Source organism: Mauremys mutica, chromosome 13, assembly GCF_020497125.1.
Source record: "Mauremys mutica isolate MM-2020 ecotype Southern chromosome 13, ASM2049712v1, whole genome shotgun sequence".
Lineage (NCBI taxonomy): Eukaryota > Metazoa > Chordata > Testudines > Geoemydidae > Mauremys > Mauremys mutica.
In genome coordinates, this window is record NC_059084.1 from 1,638,198 (window position 1) to 1,656,125 (window position 17,928).

The window sequence follows — 17,928 nt, forward strand, 5'->3', positions numbered from 1 at the left end:
TTTAAATCCCAGCCGCGGCTGGGATTTAAAGGGCTCTGGGCTGCCTGCAACCGCGGGGAGCCCAGAGCCTTTTAAATCCCAGCCGCAGCCGGGAATCAGAGGGCTCTGGGCTTCCCGCTGCGGCGGGGAGCCCAGAGCCCTTTAAATCCCAGCCGCGGCCGGGAATCAGAGGGCTCTGGGCTGTCTGCTGCGGCGGGCAGCCCAGAGCCTTTTAAATCCCAGCCGCGGCCGGAAATCAGAGGGCTCTGGGCTCCCCGCCGCAGCAGGCAGCCCAGAGCCCTCTGATTCCCGGCCGCGGCTGGGATTTAAAGGGCTCTGGGCTGCCTGCAACCACGGGGAGCCCAGAGCCTTTTAAATCCGAGCCGCGGCCAGGAATCAGAGGGCTCTGGGCTCCCCGCCGCGGCGGGCAGCCCAGAGCCTTTTAAATCCCAGCCGCGGCCGGGAATCAGAGGGCTCTGGGCTTCCCGCTGCAGCAGGCAGCCCAGAGCCCTCTGATTCCCGGCCGCGGCTGGGATTTAAAGGGCTCTGGGCTGCCTGCAACCGCGGGGAGCCCAGAGCCTTTTAAATCCGAGCCGCGGCCGGGAATCAGAGGGCTTTGGGCTCCCCGCCGCGGCGGGCAGCCCAGAGCCTTTTAAATCCCAGCCGCGGCCGGGAATAAGAGGGCTCTGGGCTGCCTGCTGCGGCGGGGAGCCCAGAGCCCTCTGATTCCCGGCCCCGGCTGGGATTTAAAAGGCTCTGGGCTCCCTGCGGTTGCAGGCAGCCCAGAGTCCTCTGACTCCCAGCCGGGGCTGGGATTTAAAGGGCTCTGGGATCCCCGCGGCTGCCAGCAGCCCAGAGCCCTTTGAATCCCAGCCTCTGTCCGCTGATTGCCCCCTCCCCAGACCCCTGCCCCAACTGCCCCCCAGAACCTCCACCCCCTATCTAAGCCCCACTGGTCCTTGTTCCCCAATTACCCCCTCCCGAGACCCCTGCCCCTAACTGCCCCTTGGGACCTCAGCCCCTATCTAAGCCTCCCTTCTCCTTGTCCCCAACTGCCCCCTCCTGAGACCCCACCCAACTTCCCCCCCCAGGACCCCACCCCCTACCTGTCCCCTGATAAACCTCTTAGACTCCCATGCCTATCCAATTGCTGCCTGTCCCCTGACTGCCCCTTCGAACCTCTGCCCCATCCAACTCCCCCTGCTCCTTGTCCCTTGACTGCCCCCCGGAACTCCCTACCTCTTCTCCAACCCCCAAACTGCTTACTGTGCCACTCAGACCAGCGTATCTGGCTCCATGCAGCTCCAGACAGTTGCTGCCATGCTTCCCCATGGAGCCCACAGCCCTCTCCCACCCCCAGCACCTGCCTTCCAGATTTGAACACCTCAAAATTCAGGAGTGCTCAAGCTCGGTTTGGGCAGCTTTTACTTCATTTCTCCCAAATCAGTTTCCCCTGCAAGGTGCCAACTGAAGGTGTTGGAGAACAGAGAGATCAGGTGGCCTCCTAATGCCTGGAAAAGAGACAAAGGCCGGAGGAGGGAGTGTCAGTGCCTGTGCGGACTTCTGGGAAGTGCACGGTGTGGAAGGGGATGCTGTGATGCTTTGGAACATCTCCATACAAAGCCAGTCAGGACTCTGGGGGAGCCTCCTCTCTCGGAGCATACTGTCTCCAGGGCAAGAAGCTTACACCTTCCTGGGTCTGACCTCGGAGCATTCAGCATGCCCTTCCACGTCATGCACTTTCCAAAGTGAGTCTGCCCAGGCTGGTCCTGGGGCAACCAGAGGTCGCTGCACCCCAACTCTGCAGTCAGATGTGACTCTCAGCCAGACAGTAAAACAGAAGGTTTATTAGATGACGGGAACACAGTTTAAACAGAGCTTGTTGGTACAGAAAACAGAACCCCTCTGTCAGGTCCATCTTGGGGGTGGGGAGCCCAGAACCAAGTTCTGGGTCTCTCCCAATTTCCCCAGCCAGCTCCAAACTGACACTCCCTCCTCTGGCCTCTGTGTCTCTTCTGGACAAGGAGGCCACCTGATCTCTTTGTCCCCAACACCTTCAGTTGGCATCTTGCAGGGGAAACTGAGGCACCCACACAGTATTCAGAGAAAATATTAAGAACATTCCCACTTCATCACAACAGATGCAACAAAATATAATACCGTATATTGAAGTAGGCAAGTGCTGCTTCTGACTTTCCACTTTTAATTGACCCTTGTAATCTTGTGGCGCTGACGCGTTGTAGCTTCATTTTATATCGGCTTACAGGGCGGGAGCGGGGGGGGCACCACCATTTTGGGCCCCACCAAAAATTATACAAACCTGCCGCCTATGCTGCCTTCCACCCTCCACCCCAGAGGTAACTGCATTCGGTTGTGCTGTATGGACACACTGTCGTTTGGAACACCCTTTGGGATCACCTGGGATGAAAGACACTAGGTAAAAATCATACTGATGGCCAAAGGAAATGGAGGCAGCCAGCAGCAGGTCAGTGGCTGCTGTGTCTGTGTCCAGAATGGCCTGGGTCACTCTGACAGGGAACGTGTCTTTCCCCATACAGTTACTGACGGCACTCGGCAGGTGTTATCACCCGCGTGCTGCAGGGAGTGAGGCGGAGACCTGAGGGCCCCAGGAGGTGAGTGCTGGTCTTGGGGATGAGTGTGCCTAGCATGAAGCTCGGGTCGCTGAGTCTGGGCTTTCAGCCTCTTATGTCAGTTTGCAGAATTTGAAGCTTATACAAAACAGAAATGTTGTAAACAGGCAAGAAACACCAGGGCAAAAAACTGTTTCTAGGGAAGGGCACGTTTCCAAGGGCAGGCTTCAGTAAATCCCTGGAGCTTCAGAGAAAGGCGAGACCTGCTAAAAGGCATCGACCCAGATGGGCAATTCAGGGGGAGGGGAGAATTCCCTCCTGGCCCCTGCAGGATGTCAGTTTATGCCCTGAAGCCTGATAGTTGATTAACTGGGTCTTTGAGACAGGCCAATGAGGGTGGCGGGAAGCGGCGGCCAGAACATCCCTCGTCCCATGCCACTTCCCGCCACCCCCATTGGCCTGGAGCGGCAAACCCTGGCCAGTGGGAGCCGCAATCGGCCGAACCTGCAGACGCAGCAGGTAAACAAACTGTCCCGGCCCGCCAGGGGCTTACCCTGACGGGCCGCATGCCAAAGGTTGCCGATCCCTGATCTAGCCCCTGTATGTGACTCAGTGGCCTCCTGCATCCTTGGACTGCACAAGCTGACTTGGGTAGGGTTTCTTATTTGTTCTACACTGATCAGCTGTTTGATTTTGGTGAGGCACAGTGGGTGTAGCTAGGGCACTGCTCTGAAAGTCACAGACCACAAACTCCCCTCCTCCAGCACTGCTCAGAAACGTTTTGTCCAGTGCCGTTCTCCCCTAAACAAATCCCAGCAAACACAGGGACACTAACCTTCTTCACCCGGAGTTACAGGATGTGTCTCACAAAACAAAAACCCTCCCACAAGGATCTGTTCCCAAATGCAGCAGGAAGGCAAACTTCCTGGGGAGTTCTTCATCCTACCAAAGCAAAGGGCAAAACTCCCAATGACCTGAGTGGAGCCATCTGTGCCTAACTCCAGGGCTAATACCGGTTTTCTAGTGAGCCTCCTTGTGGAGGCTCCAGATTCAATGACTTCTCTGGAGAATTTAGGGTCCCCCCGCTAAGGAGATGAGTAAGGAGATTACTTACAGGCATGGATCTCACCCTAGTTTTGCATCTCAGCTCTGGGATCTAACTCCTCAGACACCTAAAATGAGTCGTGTCCTCTAGGCACCCGCCCATGGGGCTGCCTTGTTCTTGTATTCCAAGATGGGGTAACAAAAAACATCTGGTTGGTTTGATACATTACATCTTTTGTCGAAAATTTTTTTTTCTGACCAAAAGTTTTTTTTCTTTTTTGACAGAATGGAAATGTTCATGAAAAGATTTCCATTTTCACTGAAAACGTTCTGACTTCTCCCTTCCCCCTCCCCCCATCTCTAGTTTTAGGTTTTTTGATGAAAATCTGAAAAATTTCTATGAGAATTTTTAACAAAACCAATTTTTAATGTTTTTTGTTGCAACTTATCATTGGGAAAAATAAATTCTCGGCCAACTCTATGGTTCATGATTTTGAATGTCAGTCATGAGCCCTCCTGTCCTAGGCCCTGGCACGGGACATCCTGTTTAGGGCCCTCTGCCATGGAGGAGGACCTGCAGGAGGCTGGTAAATAGGGTCACCAGACAGCAAATGTGAAAAATCGGGAGAGTGGGTGGGGGGTAATAGGCGCCTATATAAGAAAAAGACCCAAAAATCGGGACTGTCCCTATAAAATCGGGACATCTGGTCACCCTACTGGTAAAACTGCTGGAGACAAGACCAGGCTGGAGCAAAGGCATTGTTTATCCCCAGAGGTGTCACACTTTAGCCAGTTGCAGGGCAGATTTTCCCCATTCCTCTAACCAAAGTCCCTTTGCACTGTTCTGCTGGGACCCACTGTGCGGGAGAGGGTAGCTAATGCTGCCTGGAGAGCTCAGCCTCTCTTCGGAAGCTGCTGACAAGTCAAATCTTGTATGCTAGACAGCGCAATGGCTTTGTGATGTGGACCCAAGTGACTGGATGGAGTCTCACCGAGCCGGCCAGGCCCGCACGTGGTAATGCCGCCTCCTCTGGGGCAGCTATGAAGCTGGAGCAGAAGGCCCCAGAGCTCATTCCCAATCCCCTGGGCCAACTGGTGTCCCTCCGGGTAAAAGTTTGTCAGTACAAAGGACTGGAAAGACAAAACGTGGCTGACACTATTAATAGAATCTGTGCTGCATTGCAGGGAGCTGTCTCATCCCCCCTGCCCCTGGCTGCAGGAGGATGGCTCTCTGCTTGGCGGAGGAAGGGACTGCGAGTCAGGGAAGGCACACAGGTTGCATCCACACATCAGAAATACCCTGTGGCAGTGAGTCTAGGGCCCAGGTCACCTGACTTGGGCTCGTGCTGCTGGGCTAAAAATGACAGTGTTGCCCTTCGGGCACAGGCTGGAGCCTGGGCTCTGAAACTTGGGGTGGGGGGTGGGTCTCAGAGCCTGGGATCCAGCCCGAATCTGAACTTCTACACGGCGACGTCTGGCCCTGCAGCGCGAGCCTTGCGAGTCCAAGTCATTGGACCTGGGCTCCGAGACGTTTTGTGCTGTGTAGACGTGTCCACTGTGACTAACTCCCTGAGAAATTCCATGCAGATACCTGGGGAGGCTGGGACCTTTTCTTCCTTGATACTGTATTGCTGAGGAAGATGGGTGTTGGCCAGCTGCAAGCTTCCTTGTTTTGTTCCCCTCCCCAGCCTCTTGGTGGAAAACAGCTGCCTGATGTTCAGAGATAACACACGTGCCAAGATCTAAGTACCCTTCTCCCCCTCACCCACTCAGGCCTGGGACAGCCCGGTTCTTGAATAAATAACCCTAGCCTAGGGGTTCTCAAACTGGGGGGGGGTCGCGAGGTTATTACGTGGGAGGTCGCGAGCTGTCAGCTTCCTCCCCAAACCCTGCTTTGCCTCCAGCATTTATAATAGTGTTAAATATAAAAAAGTGTCCTTACTTTATAAGGGGGGGGTGTCACACTCAGAGGCTTGCTGTGTGAAAGGGGTCACCAGTACAGAAGTTTGAGAGCCACTGCCCTAGTGTAACAGTGTTTGAGATAAGCCTAGGAACAGGGCCGGCTCCAGGCACCAGCGAAGGAAGCAGGTGCTTGGAGTGGCTAATACAAAGGGGCGGCTCTCCGTCCAGTATCGGGGTGGAACCTCTGGGTCTTCAGTGGAATTCGGCGGCAGGTCTCTCAGTCCCTCTCTTCCTCTTTGAGCTGCCGCCAAAGGGCTGCCGAAGAGGAAGAGAGGGAGTGAAGGACCCGCTGCCGAATTGCCGCCGAGGAATGAAGCGGCGCGATAGAGCCGCCGCCTATTGCTTTTTTTTTTTTTCCCCCTCTGGGGTGGCAGAAAAGCAGGAGCCGGCCCTGGGAGGGAATATTCAGGCAGGTATTAAAGCCTCCAAATCCATGCAGGCTGCTATAACCATGGACAGCTAAAGGAGTCCTCCAGCCTCTGAATGCTGTGGGGTGGTGGGAAGTTCCAGTCTTGTGTGTGGTCTGCTCCCTCCATCCTAGCTTTGTTCTGCATGCGCACGGCTATATCCGGGATGGGGAGAGGGAAGGAAATGCAGCATCCTAGCTGCGTTCTCCCCAATAGCCCCTGTAGGACTGGATTAGTGGCGCACACAGCTGGTGGAAGTACGATCCAATGTGGGTAGTGGGTTGAGTAATGGAGCTGGTCCAACCTGAGCACTGACAGTGGGGCTGGGTCTTTCTTACTGTGTTATATGGTCACCTGGGCAGGTCCGAGATAAATAAACCTTCTGTCCCTCTGCTGCGCTTCCATGCGGTGTTCTGTCCATGGACAGACCTGGGGCTCATGCTGGGAAAGGAGTTTGGTCTGGCTAACCGTGACCCATCCAACACTACTGCACAGCACACCTGGCCTCTCTTTGCAGCTCTAATTTTACTCAGCAATTGAAAGATGGAAATTCCCCAGACACTGGCCCAACCCCAAGAGAAAAAACGGGCCCAGACTTTGAGAAGGTTCATAGCCAAAGCCTCACAACCAAACCCACATCTGTCTGGGCTGGGTGCACCACTATTGTTCCTTCATGTCTGATTTCTCCCAGGATGGAGGCTAGATGTACCTTGCCTGTGAGCAGAGGGCATCTCCTTACCCAGTCACTAGAAGGGAATTGGGACCCTTACACAGAATCAGCCCTGGCCCACACGCAAACTTAGACCAGTTTAATTATAGGTGTGATTTTTATACCGATTTGATTAAAACAGTACAACTTTGTGTGCGGACAGACTTATATCAATTTGAACCTGGCCAATATCAGTTTAGCTTGCACTGGTAAATGTACAGGTCAAGCTAAAGGCATAGAACCCGTTTTAAATCAGTTTATGAGAGTCCACACGTACAAATTGTACGATTTAACTAAACTGATTTACATTAAACAGTTACAGCTTCCGTGTGCAAAGAAGCCCGTAACCGACGGAGGGTGGAAGCCCAGTGGGACCAGGAATTGGGAGTTTTGGGCTACATTCCTGACTCTACCACAGACTCTATGTGTAACTTTGGACTGTCACTTAAGCGCCCTTCTGTGCCTCAGTTTCCTATATGTAAAATGGGGATAATATTACTGCCTTTTGTCATGGTGGTGACATAAGGCTCAGTTAATTAATATTTATTAGGGCCTTAAGATTCTCAAGGGGAAGATACTATGTGTATATACAGAGGGTCCATGGCGCTAAGGGATATGACTTTATTTTATACTTTCTATCATTATTTTATGCTGAATTCCTTGAGCTGGAACCTTAGAGTTCCATAAAAATAGCTTGTGGATGAAACTCGTATTTGGCTTCTGAAACCTTCTGGCCAAAGTACCTCTTATTATTCGTAGTAGTAGTTTGTTTTTCCAGTCATCGTAATGCAAATCCCAGGTGTGAAAGTGACTGCTTGGAATTTTGGAACGCTGCATTAGGAGTCTACAGATGTTATGGATTCCAGCTCAGACATTCCAAGGTAATAGCTGGGCAAAGCCCAACCCTGTCAACTCATCTGAAATAATCCTTAGCACAGACTGATTGACTTGTCTTCATGCCCAAACACTTAAGAAGCGTGGAACGTGGCAACAATGAATGTTGTTGGCTACGGGGAGTTAGTGTTACACCTGTAGGAGAACACTTCAGTCTCCCTGGACACACCATAGCAGATCTTAAGGTGGCCATCCTGCAGCAAAAAAACTTCAGGACCAGACTTCAAAGAGAAACTGCTGAGCTTCAGTTCATCTGCAAATTTGACACCATCAGCTCAGGATTAAACAAAGACTGTGAATGGCTTGCCAACTACAAAAGCAGTTTCTCCTCCCTTGGTGTTCACACCTCAGCTGCTAGAAGAGGGCCTTATCCTCCCTGACTAAACTAACCTCGTTATCTCCAGACTGATTCTGGCCTGCATATTTATACCTGCCTCTGGAAATTTCCAGTACATGCGTCTGACGAAGTGAGTATTCACCCACGAAAGCTTATGCTCCAATACGTCTGTTAGTCTGTAAAGTGCCACAGGACTCTTTGCTGCTTTTTACAGATCCAGACTAATATAGCTGCCCCTCTGATACGCAAGCAAATAACATTCACTAGTGCTGGGGCTCTTGCTTTCTTACATAGAATCTTCCCAGCCCGGGCTTTGTCAAGCCAGGCCTTAAAAACCTCTAAGGATGGAGATTCCATCACCTCCCTAGGGAACCCATTCCAGTGCTTCACCACTCTCCTAGTGAAAAAGTTTTTCCCACTATCCAACCTAAACCTCCCCCACTGCAACTTGAGACCATTCAACTATTATTATATTGTGGAGTTTCTGTTTTATATCTTTCTGTCTGGGACTGTGAGGAAAAACCACCTATGACATCAGGATCAGTGCCAGGGAAATTTTACTTTAATGTTGGAAATAACATGACTGAGATAACAGTCTCCTGACAGGAAGAGGAAGCCGTCCTCTCAGATCCCACAATGTAAAACAAATAAATAAAAAGTTTGGACCAAGGGCTTTTAGATTCACTTTGTGAGTTGCAAAAACAAGCAAATATAAGCCGTAGGGGAAGCAATTAGTTTTCTTGAACAAAAATGTGAGGGCCTTTCATGTGGTAGTGCTTGCTTATCTGGATGGTGACAGACCTCGGATGGACTGTCTGAGGTGAATGGGGTGGCGTCGGCCTCTTACTGAGGTGAGAGGTGGGGAGTTGGGGTGATGGGGGTGGAAACTGAGGACAGCTTGCCTATAAAATGGTTGAGGGAGAGGGGGAATCTGTATACAAGTGACAAGTGTGGAAAGTGCTTTTTTGAATGGGCTGGGGCAGGGATGGCTCTCTCTGTGATGAGTGGGGTAGAAATTGCCCCTCCTGGACGTGACGGCGCTGAGGTGGCTTAGTTGGGCATGGCCTCTTCCTGAGGGGAGGGTGGATGGTGTCTCTCTCTGAGGGGAGGGTGGGTGAATATGTCTGAGGTGATGTGACAGGGGAGGATATTGTGTGTCTCTCTGAAGGAGGGGATGGAGGTGGCTCCTCTCCAAGCCGGCCGCAGTTGAGTTTAGTGAATAGCTCTGGACTTACCTGTCTCTACGTTGAGAGTAAGTCTATCCACTCCTTCCTTATAACCCCTTCCAGCGAAGAGCAGTGTGATGGTGAAAGACTGTCCCCTCCTCACAACAAGCTTCTGGCTGCCCATGTCAGCCGTCATGTGGTTCCGATTGTTGCACTCACACTCCAGGTTGCATAGTTCCAGCACCAGATCTGCAAAACCAACAGCATCTAAGCTCTCTTTCAGGAAGGCAGCAAAGACACAGCACAAACTGACCCAGACTCCACTCTCTCTTCCTTTGAATCCATTTAGTGGTTCAGAGGCTGGGCATCAAAATCTGATGCTCCAACTGAGAAGAGATCAATTTTACTCCTATAGAGCTCATGCATTTGGCTTCACTACCATGTGTTTCTCATATGCACGCACACATGGCCAGGTTATTGTTCTGCTGCAGTTAGGGAGTACAGGGTGCATCTCCATGCATGAGCAGGGAGCTCTGAGCCCAACGAGATTCACTAGTTGGGAATCTTTACCTTGGTGTATGTCGATGTAACTCAGGGCTGGATCTAGCCCCCTTCTTCCCCTGCCACCTTCCCACCCCCACACTCATGAATAGTCATCTACTAATAGTCAGTACAAGTTTGGTTGATAAAGGTAACACTGTCGATGTAATATACGTAGACTTCTGTAAGGCATTTTACTTGGCACCACATGATATTTTGATTAAAAAACTAGAATGATATAAAATTAACATGGCACACATGAAATGGATTAAAAACTGGCTAACTGATAGGTCTCCAAAAGTAGCTTGTAAATGGGGAAACTTCATCCAGGACTGTTTCCAGTAGGGTCCCCCAGAGATCAGTTCTTGGCCATACACTATTTAATCTTTTTATCAATGACTTGGAAAAAAACATAAAATCATCCTTGGTAAAGTTTGCAGATGACACAAAAATTGTAGGAGTGGTAAATAATGAAGAGGACAGATCACTGATTCAGAGCGATCTAAATTGCTCAGTAAACTGGGTGAAAGCAAACTATATGTGTTTTAATATGGCTAAATATAAATATACACATCTGGGAACAAAGAATGCAGGCCATACTTTCAGGATGGGAGAACCCTATCCTGGGAAGCAGTTACTCTGAGAAAGATTTGGGGATCATGGTGGATAATCAGCTGAATATGTGCTCCCAGTGGGAGGCTGTGGCCAAAAGAGTCAATGCAATCCTGGAATGCACGAACAGGGGAATCTCGAGTAGGAGCAGAGAGGTTATTTTCCCTCTGTATTCGGCACTTGTGTGACCACTGCTAGAATCCTGTGTCCAGTTCTGGTGCCCACAATTCAAGAAGGAAGCTGATAAATTGGAGAGGATTCAGAGAAGAGCCACAAGAATGGATAGAAAACAAGCCGTATCGTGATAGACTCAAGGAGCTCAACCTATTTAGCTTAACATAGAGAAAGTTAAGGGGTGGCTTGATTACTGCCTGTAAGTACCTACATGGGGAACAAATATTTAATAATGGGCTTTTTAATCTAGCAGATAAGGGTATAACATGATCCAATGGCTGAAAGTTGAAGCTAGACACATTCAGACTGGAAATAAGGTGTAAGTGTTTGACAGTCAGGGTAATTTACCATTGGAACAACTTACCAAGTCATGGTGGATTCTCCATCACTGACCATTTTGGACGTTTTTCTAAAAGACCTGCACTAGGAATTACTTTGGGGAAGTTCTATGGCCTGTTCTGTGCAGGAAGTGAGACTAGGTGATCACAATGATCTGTTCTGGCCTTGGAATCTGTGCACCTGTGCATACACACAGCGTACATACATGTACCTACACAACATACATACATGCACACACAGCATGCACACATCTCCTCTGCATTCTAGCATGGAAATGAAACCTGTCTGAACTCCCGGGTTATCTGTCCTTTTAGTGTGCCTGCCTCACAGGGGTCGATTGGCTCAGCAGTTAGGAAAATAGCTTCCCACCATGAATCATAGAATCACAGCATATTAAGGTTCGAAGAGACCTCAGGAGGTCATCTAGTCCAACCCCCTGCTCAAAGCAGGACCAATCCCAACTAAATCATCCCAGCCAGGGCTTTGTCAAGCCGGGCCTTAAAAACCTCTAAGGAAGGAGATTCCACCACCTCCCTAGGGAACCCATTCCAATGCTTCACCACCCTCCTAGTGAAACAGTGTTTCCTAATATCCAATCTAGACCTCCCCCACTGCAAGTTGAGACCATTGCTCCTTGTTCTGTCATCTGCCGCCACTGAGAACAGCCGAGCTTCATCTTCTTTGGAACCCCCCTTTCAGGTAGTTGAAGGCTGCTATCAAATCCCCCCTCACTCTTCTCTTCTCCAGACTAAATAACCCCAGTTCCCTCAGCCTCTCCTCGTAAGTCATGTGCTCCAGCCCCCTAATCATTTTTGTTGTCCTCCACTGGACTCTTTCCAGTTTTTTCACATCCTTCTTGTAGTGTGGGGCCCAAAACAGAACACAATACTCCAGATCTGGCCTCACCAGTGCCGAATAGAGGGGAATAATCACTTCCCTCGATCTGCTGGCAATGCTCCTACTAATGCAGCCCAATATGCCGTTGACCTTCTTGGCTACAAGGGCACACTGCTGACTCATATCCAGCTACTCGTCCACTGTAACCCCCAGGTCCTTTTCCGCAGAACTGCTGCTTAGCCAGTCAGTCCCTAGTCTGTAGCAGTGCATGGGATTCTTCCTTCCTAAGTGCAGGACTCTGCACTTGTCCTTGTTGAACCTCATCAGATTTCTTTTGGCCCAATCCTCCAATTTGTCTAGGTCACTCTGGCCCCTATCCCTACCCTCCAGCATATCCACCTCTGCCCTCAGCTTAATGTCATCCACGAACTTGCTGAGGTTGCAATGAATCCCATCATCCAGATCATTAATAAAGCTGTTGAACAAAACCGTCCCCAGAACCGACCTCTGGGGCACTCTGCTTGATACTGGCTGCCAACTAGACATTGAGCCATTGATCACTACCCACTGAACCAACAATCTAGCCAGCTTTCTATCCACCTTATAGTCTATTCATCCAATCCATACTTCTTTACCTTGCTGTCAAGAATACTGTGGGAGACTGTATCAAAAGCTTTGCTAAAGTCAAGACTCTTGCATCCAACGAAGTGGGTATTCACCCACGAAAGCTCATGCTCCAAAACGTCTGTTAGTCTATAAGGTGCCACTAGACTCTTTGCTGCTTTTAAAGTCAAGATATATCACATCCACCACTTTCCCCATATCCACAGAGCCAGTGATCTCATCATAGTAGGCAATCAGGTTGGTTAGGCATGACTTGCCCCTGGTGAATCCATGTTGACTGTTCCCAATCAACTTTCTCTCCTCCAAGTGCTTCAAAATGGATTCCTTGAGGACCTGCTCCATGATTTTGCCATTCCCTGGGTTCGCTTTTTTCCCTTTTTAAAATATTGGCACTATATTTGTCTTTTTCCAATCGTCCGGGACCGCCCCCGATTGCCATGAATTTGCAAAGATAATGGCCAATGGCTCTGCAATCACATCAGCCAACTCCCTCAGCACCCTTGGATGCATAAAATCTGGACCCATGGACTTGTGCATGTCCAACTTTTCTAAATTGTCCTTAACCTGATCTTTCACCACTGTTCTTTCACCATGGCCAAAGCTCCCAGGAGCAAACTGAAACTAATTAATAATGTAAGCAATCTGCTTGTGGGGGAGAGAGAGGCAGAATCCTGGGTGTCTTTGGGCTAAAAGCTCCTTTGGATCATCACTAGGGCCGGGGGAGGAGTTTGCTAATCTCCTCCTCACTCTCCCTTCTCCCAAGACACAGAGACGTGTGACACAGTTACAATCGCTGTGGCTGCCCCGGTTTGGTACCACCCATAGAACTTACCCAGCGCTCTTCCTGCGTCGATCTCAAAGAACCTTACAGAGCTGACGCACGTTACATTCCCCGTTCCACCAGGGAGTAAACTGAGGCGCACAGAAAGGAAACATGGTGCCTAATGTCACGCAGCCAGTCAGCGGTAGAGCTGGGAGTGGAATGCCGAGCTTCCCCTTGGTTCTGAGCCAGAACCTTGCACTAGGCTTCTGCTCTTAATGATACAACAGCGGAGAGGCCTGAGGCCAGGCCAAAGGAGTGCCACGGAGCTGCACTGGGTCCATCGGGATTCAAGGACAGGAGAGACTTGCAGAGGGCCAGCAGCAGAGAGGGCAGCGCTCATCCTTCCTGCCTCCGGAGGAGTTTGGCTTCAGGCTTCCGCTGCCAAGTTGTCTGGGTTGTTTTCCCCCCGAGAGAGAGAAGCATTTCTGAGCTTGGGGAACGCTTGGCTTTGGATGTTCCCTGTGCCCTTGGTCAGGCTGACAGGAAGTTTCCTGTTTTCGGAGAGCCTGCCCATAAACGTACTGCAAAAAGGGATGTCTGACTGAGTGGCCTGCGGCATTCTGCAGGGCGTGCTCTTGTGGCGGTAGGGCAGAGAGGCACTGGTGTAAGCAGGGCCTGTGCTCGGCAGCCGGTGATAATCAGACAGCACCATTACCCGTTGTTTCAGCGTGGTTTCCTGGGGCAATGCGATATCATTCATCCTTGTTCCAGGCTAGCGAGCCGTGAATGCATTGCAGTCAGGCAGATTAGTTGCCAGAATAAGTGAAAGTATTTAATGTAGGAGAACACATAGCAAGTTCAGTGCCAGAGTACCTGAGCTGGAAAACCAGGGCCTGATTTATGGAGCAAGTGCTGACAGGGCTGGGGCTGCTCGGCTCACTGCTGCTTTGCTCTCATCCTCTCTCAGCAATCGGTCAGCTAGAGCAGTGGTTCTCAGCCAGGGGTATGCTACCCCAGGGGGACGCAGGGGTCTTCCGGGGGGGACAGCACCTCATCTAGTAAAATTTGCCTAGTTTTACAACAGGCTACAGGAAAAGCACTAGCCAAGTCAGAACAAACTCAAATTTCATACAATGACTTGTTTATATGGCTCTGTCTACGATACACTGAAATGGAAGTACAGTATTTATATTCCAATTGATTTATTTTATAATTCTATGGTAACAGGGAGAAACTCAGCCATTGTTCAGTACTAGTGGCTGTGACCTTTTTGTATTTTCATGTCTGATTTTCTGAGCAAGTCGTTTTTAAGCGAGGTGAAACCAGCAAGACAGATCAGCCTCCTGAAAGGGGTCCAGTCCTCTGGAAGGGCTGAGAGCCACTGCCCTAGGCAAGGGGCCGAATGGTGGCCAGAAGGAGGAAGGGAGAGAGCTGCAGAAACCCGTTGCTATAGGAAGGTGAAAAAAGGAAGACCTCTGACATTGCCACACCCAGAGCAAAAGGCTTTCTTGCAATAGTGCCCTCACGTTCCTGCTTATGGATATGCCCCCAAAACCTTCCCACAAAGTCAGCCCTGTTGCTTGCCAGCAGGGAAGGGTGTGTGCGAGAGAAATAATTGCTTTCCCTGGTAGGAGGCTCTCGCGGTAAAACCTAAGAGATCTAGATAGATGGAGTTATGGAGAAAGCGTAGCTTGCCCGTAATCAAAATGATTCCATCGGGCTGCCGAGCTGCAGGAGTGTGACCAGTGGAGAACAAACTGAAGGGAGACTTCCATTTTACCCATTTCACTCCTGATCAGGGGCGGCTCCAGGCAACAGTGCTCCAAGCTTGTGCCTGGGGTGGCAAGCCGCGGGGGGGGCTGCCGGTCACTGTGAGGGCGGCAGTCAGGCTGCCTTTGGCAGCGCCCCTGCAGGAGGTCCACCGGTCCCGCGGTTTCAGCGGCAATTTGGCAGTGGGTGTGCCGAAGCCGTGGGACCGGCAGACCTCCCACAGGCATGCCGCCGAATCCGCGTTACCAGTGGACCTCCCACCGGTGCGCCGCCAAAAGCCACCTGCCTGCCGTGCTTGGGGTGGCAAAATACATAGAGCCGCCCCTGCCCCTGATTTAGCGAAAACTGCGCCCAATTACATGCGTAGGATCTTATATCAAGCTAGACTCTGCCAGAAAATTTGGGCCAAGTCAGAGAAAGTGCGTTAGAGAGAGGAATTCCAAAAAATGATTTTTGGCTCAAAAAACCAGCCTGAGCTGGTAACTCCAAACTTGTATTCTGTTGGCCTCTTTGATCAGTAACAACCAGTTTATTCCTTAGTTATTAAATTGATGAAAACATATACTAGGATGTTTGCAGAGCTCTTCCTGGATGTCTGCATGCTAGTCACTGCAGGTATTACAATGTTCACAAGGCCATGAGTGGAATGAAATACCTTAACATTCCAGTTCCATTTTCCCTGTGTTTTAAAATCCTTTAAATGTAACAGGACACCAGTTAAACAGTCAAATTTCTGTCTGCCAGACTTCTATTTCCTACTGTTATAACTAACCCCTAGGACAGCTGCCAGGAAAGAGATTAGAAGGGTTTTTCTCTTCTGGTTTTTTGAGTTGTCTTTGCTTTGTGCATTGGAGAGTCAGACTTAGACTCTGGGGCTCACTCCTGCGAGAGAGAAGAATGGCCACAAGCCTTGCTGTGTTCACATCAAAACATGTAACTCCCCTTTTCACCCTTGTTTTCCCTAGACATACTTGCACTTTAAACATACACAAACCAGCTCTGAACTAAGCTCTTCCTGGCATCTAGCAGCAGGAGACGCAGAGAGAGATTGTCAGTGTTTGTTTCTATTTTGAAAGACGTGGGAGTGCTTGGAAGTTGGACACAGCATGGGAGGGTCCCTGTGAGCACAAAGACAGAGGAAGAGGAGCTCATGGAAAACTTCAGTTCCACCTTCTCCCAGGAACAGCCCAAGCCGAGGGCCCAGGTGAGGGCCCTCCCGGAAGAGAAATGCCAGAAGCAACATTCTCTGGTGACCTCAGTGGAGTTTTCCCCATTTACGCCCGCATATAATTTGGTCCAATCTCTGATGGAAGGGATCCTGCTTTTCATCATCCTGAGGGAAAATGAAGGATGAGGGTCTTCAGACTCCTCTCAAAGTGATGAGCAGTCAGAGGGTTTAAAGCAGGCCCAGCTCTCTCGGTGCCACAGTCAGTTCTGACCCTGTTTTCCTTAGGGTGCAGTCACTGCAATGCCATTGCTGGCTCCTCCTCTTTCATTCATTTTTATTTTGTCTTGGGACGCGATTTAATAAAACCTGGTCTTGTCACTGAGATCCCAGGCGGCTAAACTGAATTAACTTCCCTGTTTGTTTTTGTCACTGTTGTGGATTTGGCATGTCTCTCACCTGCCTATCTGCACCTCCACACTCAGCCATAGGACACAGTCGCTTGCTTTAGGATGGGCTCTGATGCCACATAATAATGCTGAGCCTGTATTGCCTTGTCTCACTGACCATAGACTGAACAAAAAGGGCTACACACTGATCAGAATCTGACATGGTAAATATTATTTCATAAGAAGATAAGAACGGCCAGACTGGGTCAGACTAATGGTCCATCTAGCCCAGTAGCCAGTCTTCCAACAATGGCTGATGCCAGGTGCTTCAGAGGGAATGAACAGAGCACAGCAATTATCGAGTGATCAATCCCCTGTTGTTCAGTCCCAGCTTCTGGCTGTCAGAGGTTTAGGGACACCCAGAGCATGTGGCTACATCCCTGGCCCTCTTGGTTAATAGCCATTGATGGACCTGTCCTCCATGAACTTATCTAGTTCTTTCTTGAGCCCAATTATACTTTTTGCCTCCACAACATCCCCTGGCAGTGAGTTCCACAGGTTGACTGACTGTTGGGTAAAGAAGTACTTCCTTCTGTTAGTTTTAAACCTGCTGCTTATTACATCCATTGGGTGACCCTCGTTCTTGTCTTATGCAAAGAGGTAAATAACGCTTCCTTGTCTACTTCTCCGCACTAGGCATGCTTTAAGGGACCCCATCTCCCCTCAGTTGTCTCGTTTTGAAACTGGACACTCCCAGTGTTTTAATCTCTCCGTGTGTGGACGCTGTTCCATCCCCCTAACCATTTCTGCTGCCCTTTTCTGCACTTTTCCCAGTTCTAATATATCTTTGTTGAGATGGGGTGACCAGAACGGCATGCACTATTCAAGGAGGGGTGAACTTTAATAGGATGTTTTCGTCTATCCCCTTCCCAGTGGTTCCTAACATTCTGTTAGGAATTTTGACTGCTGCTGCACATTGATCAGAGCACTATCCACAGTGACGCCAAGATCTCTTTCTTGAGTGGTAACAGCTAATTTAGACCCCATCGTTTTGTATGTATAGTTGGGATTATGTTTTCCAATGTGCATTACTTTGCACTTACCAACATTGAATTTCATCTGCCATTTTGTTGCCCAGTCACCCAGTTTAGTGAGATCCCTTTGTAACTCTTCACAATCAGTTTAGGACTTCACTATCTTGAATAATTTTGTATCATCTGCAAACTTTGCCACCTCCCTGTTTACCCCCTTTACCAAATCATTTTTGGGTATGTTAACAGCACTGGTCCCAGAACAGATCCTTGGGGAATGTTCTATTTACCTCTTTCCACTGTGAAAGATCTAGAGAAGAAAGTATTCTTTACCCAGTGAAAGACTACACACAAAAGCCAGCTATGTGTCAGAGGGATTTCTAAAGGCTTAGAAGGGTTTTTTTTATGGCTTTATTTAGATAACTCTCTTTAAAAATAGGGTGAGACTTAAAGCAAATATTTTTAGAGCAGCTCTCTGCAGTGTCCTGCTGAAAGGGAGCTGCAATTTCAAACAGTATTTTAAAATTTCACTCTTTACAGCATTGGCGTTATTAAAACAATAGCAAATTACTGTAGTTATGGTAAAGAACAAAAT

General features: G+C 49.7%; 2 protein-coding genes across 2 annotated transcripts in view; one reads left to right on the forward strand and one right to left on the reverse strand.

Annotated features, from left to right (window-relative positions):
• Window positions 1–17,928, forward strand: part of BPI (bactericidal permeability increasing protein) — a 127,084-nt gene that overhangs the window by 28,406 nt on the left and 80,750 nt on the right. The gene's annotated exons all lie outside the window — the stretch shown is intronic.
• Window positions 1–17,928, reverse strand: part of TGM2 (transglutaminase 2) — a 42,464-nt gene that overhangs the window by 24,004 nt on the left and 532 nt on the right. Inside the window, exon 2 of the mRNA XM_044985750.1 lies at window positions 9,159–9,338. Within this exon, the coding sequence (XP_044841685.1) occupies window positions 9,159–9,338 (180 nt within the window). The remainder of the gene's footprint in view (window positions 1–9,158; window positions 9,339–17,928) is intronic.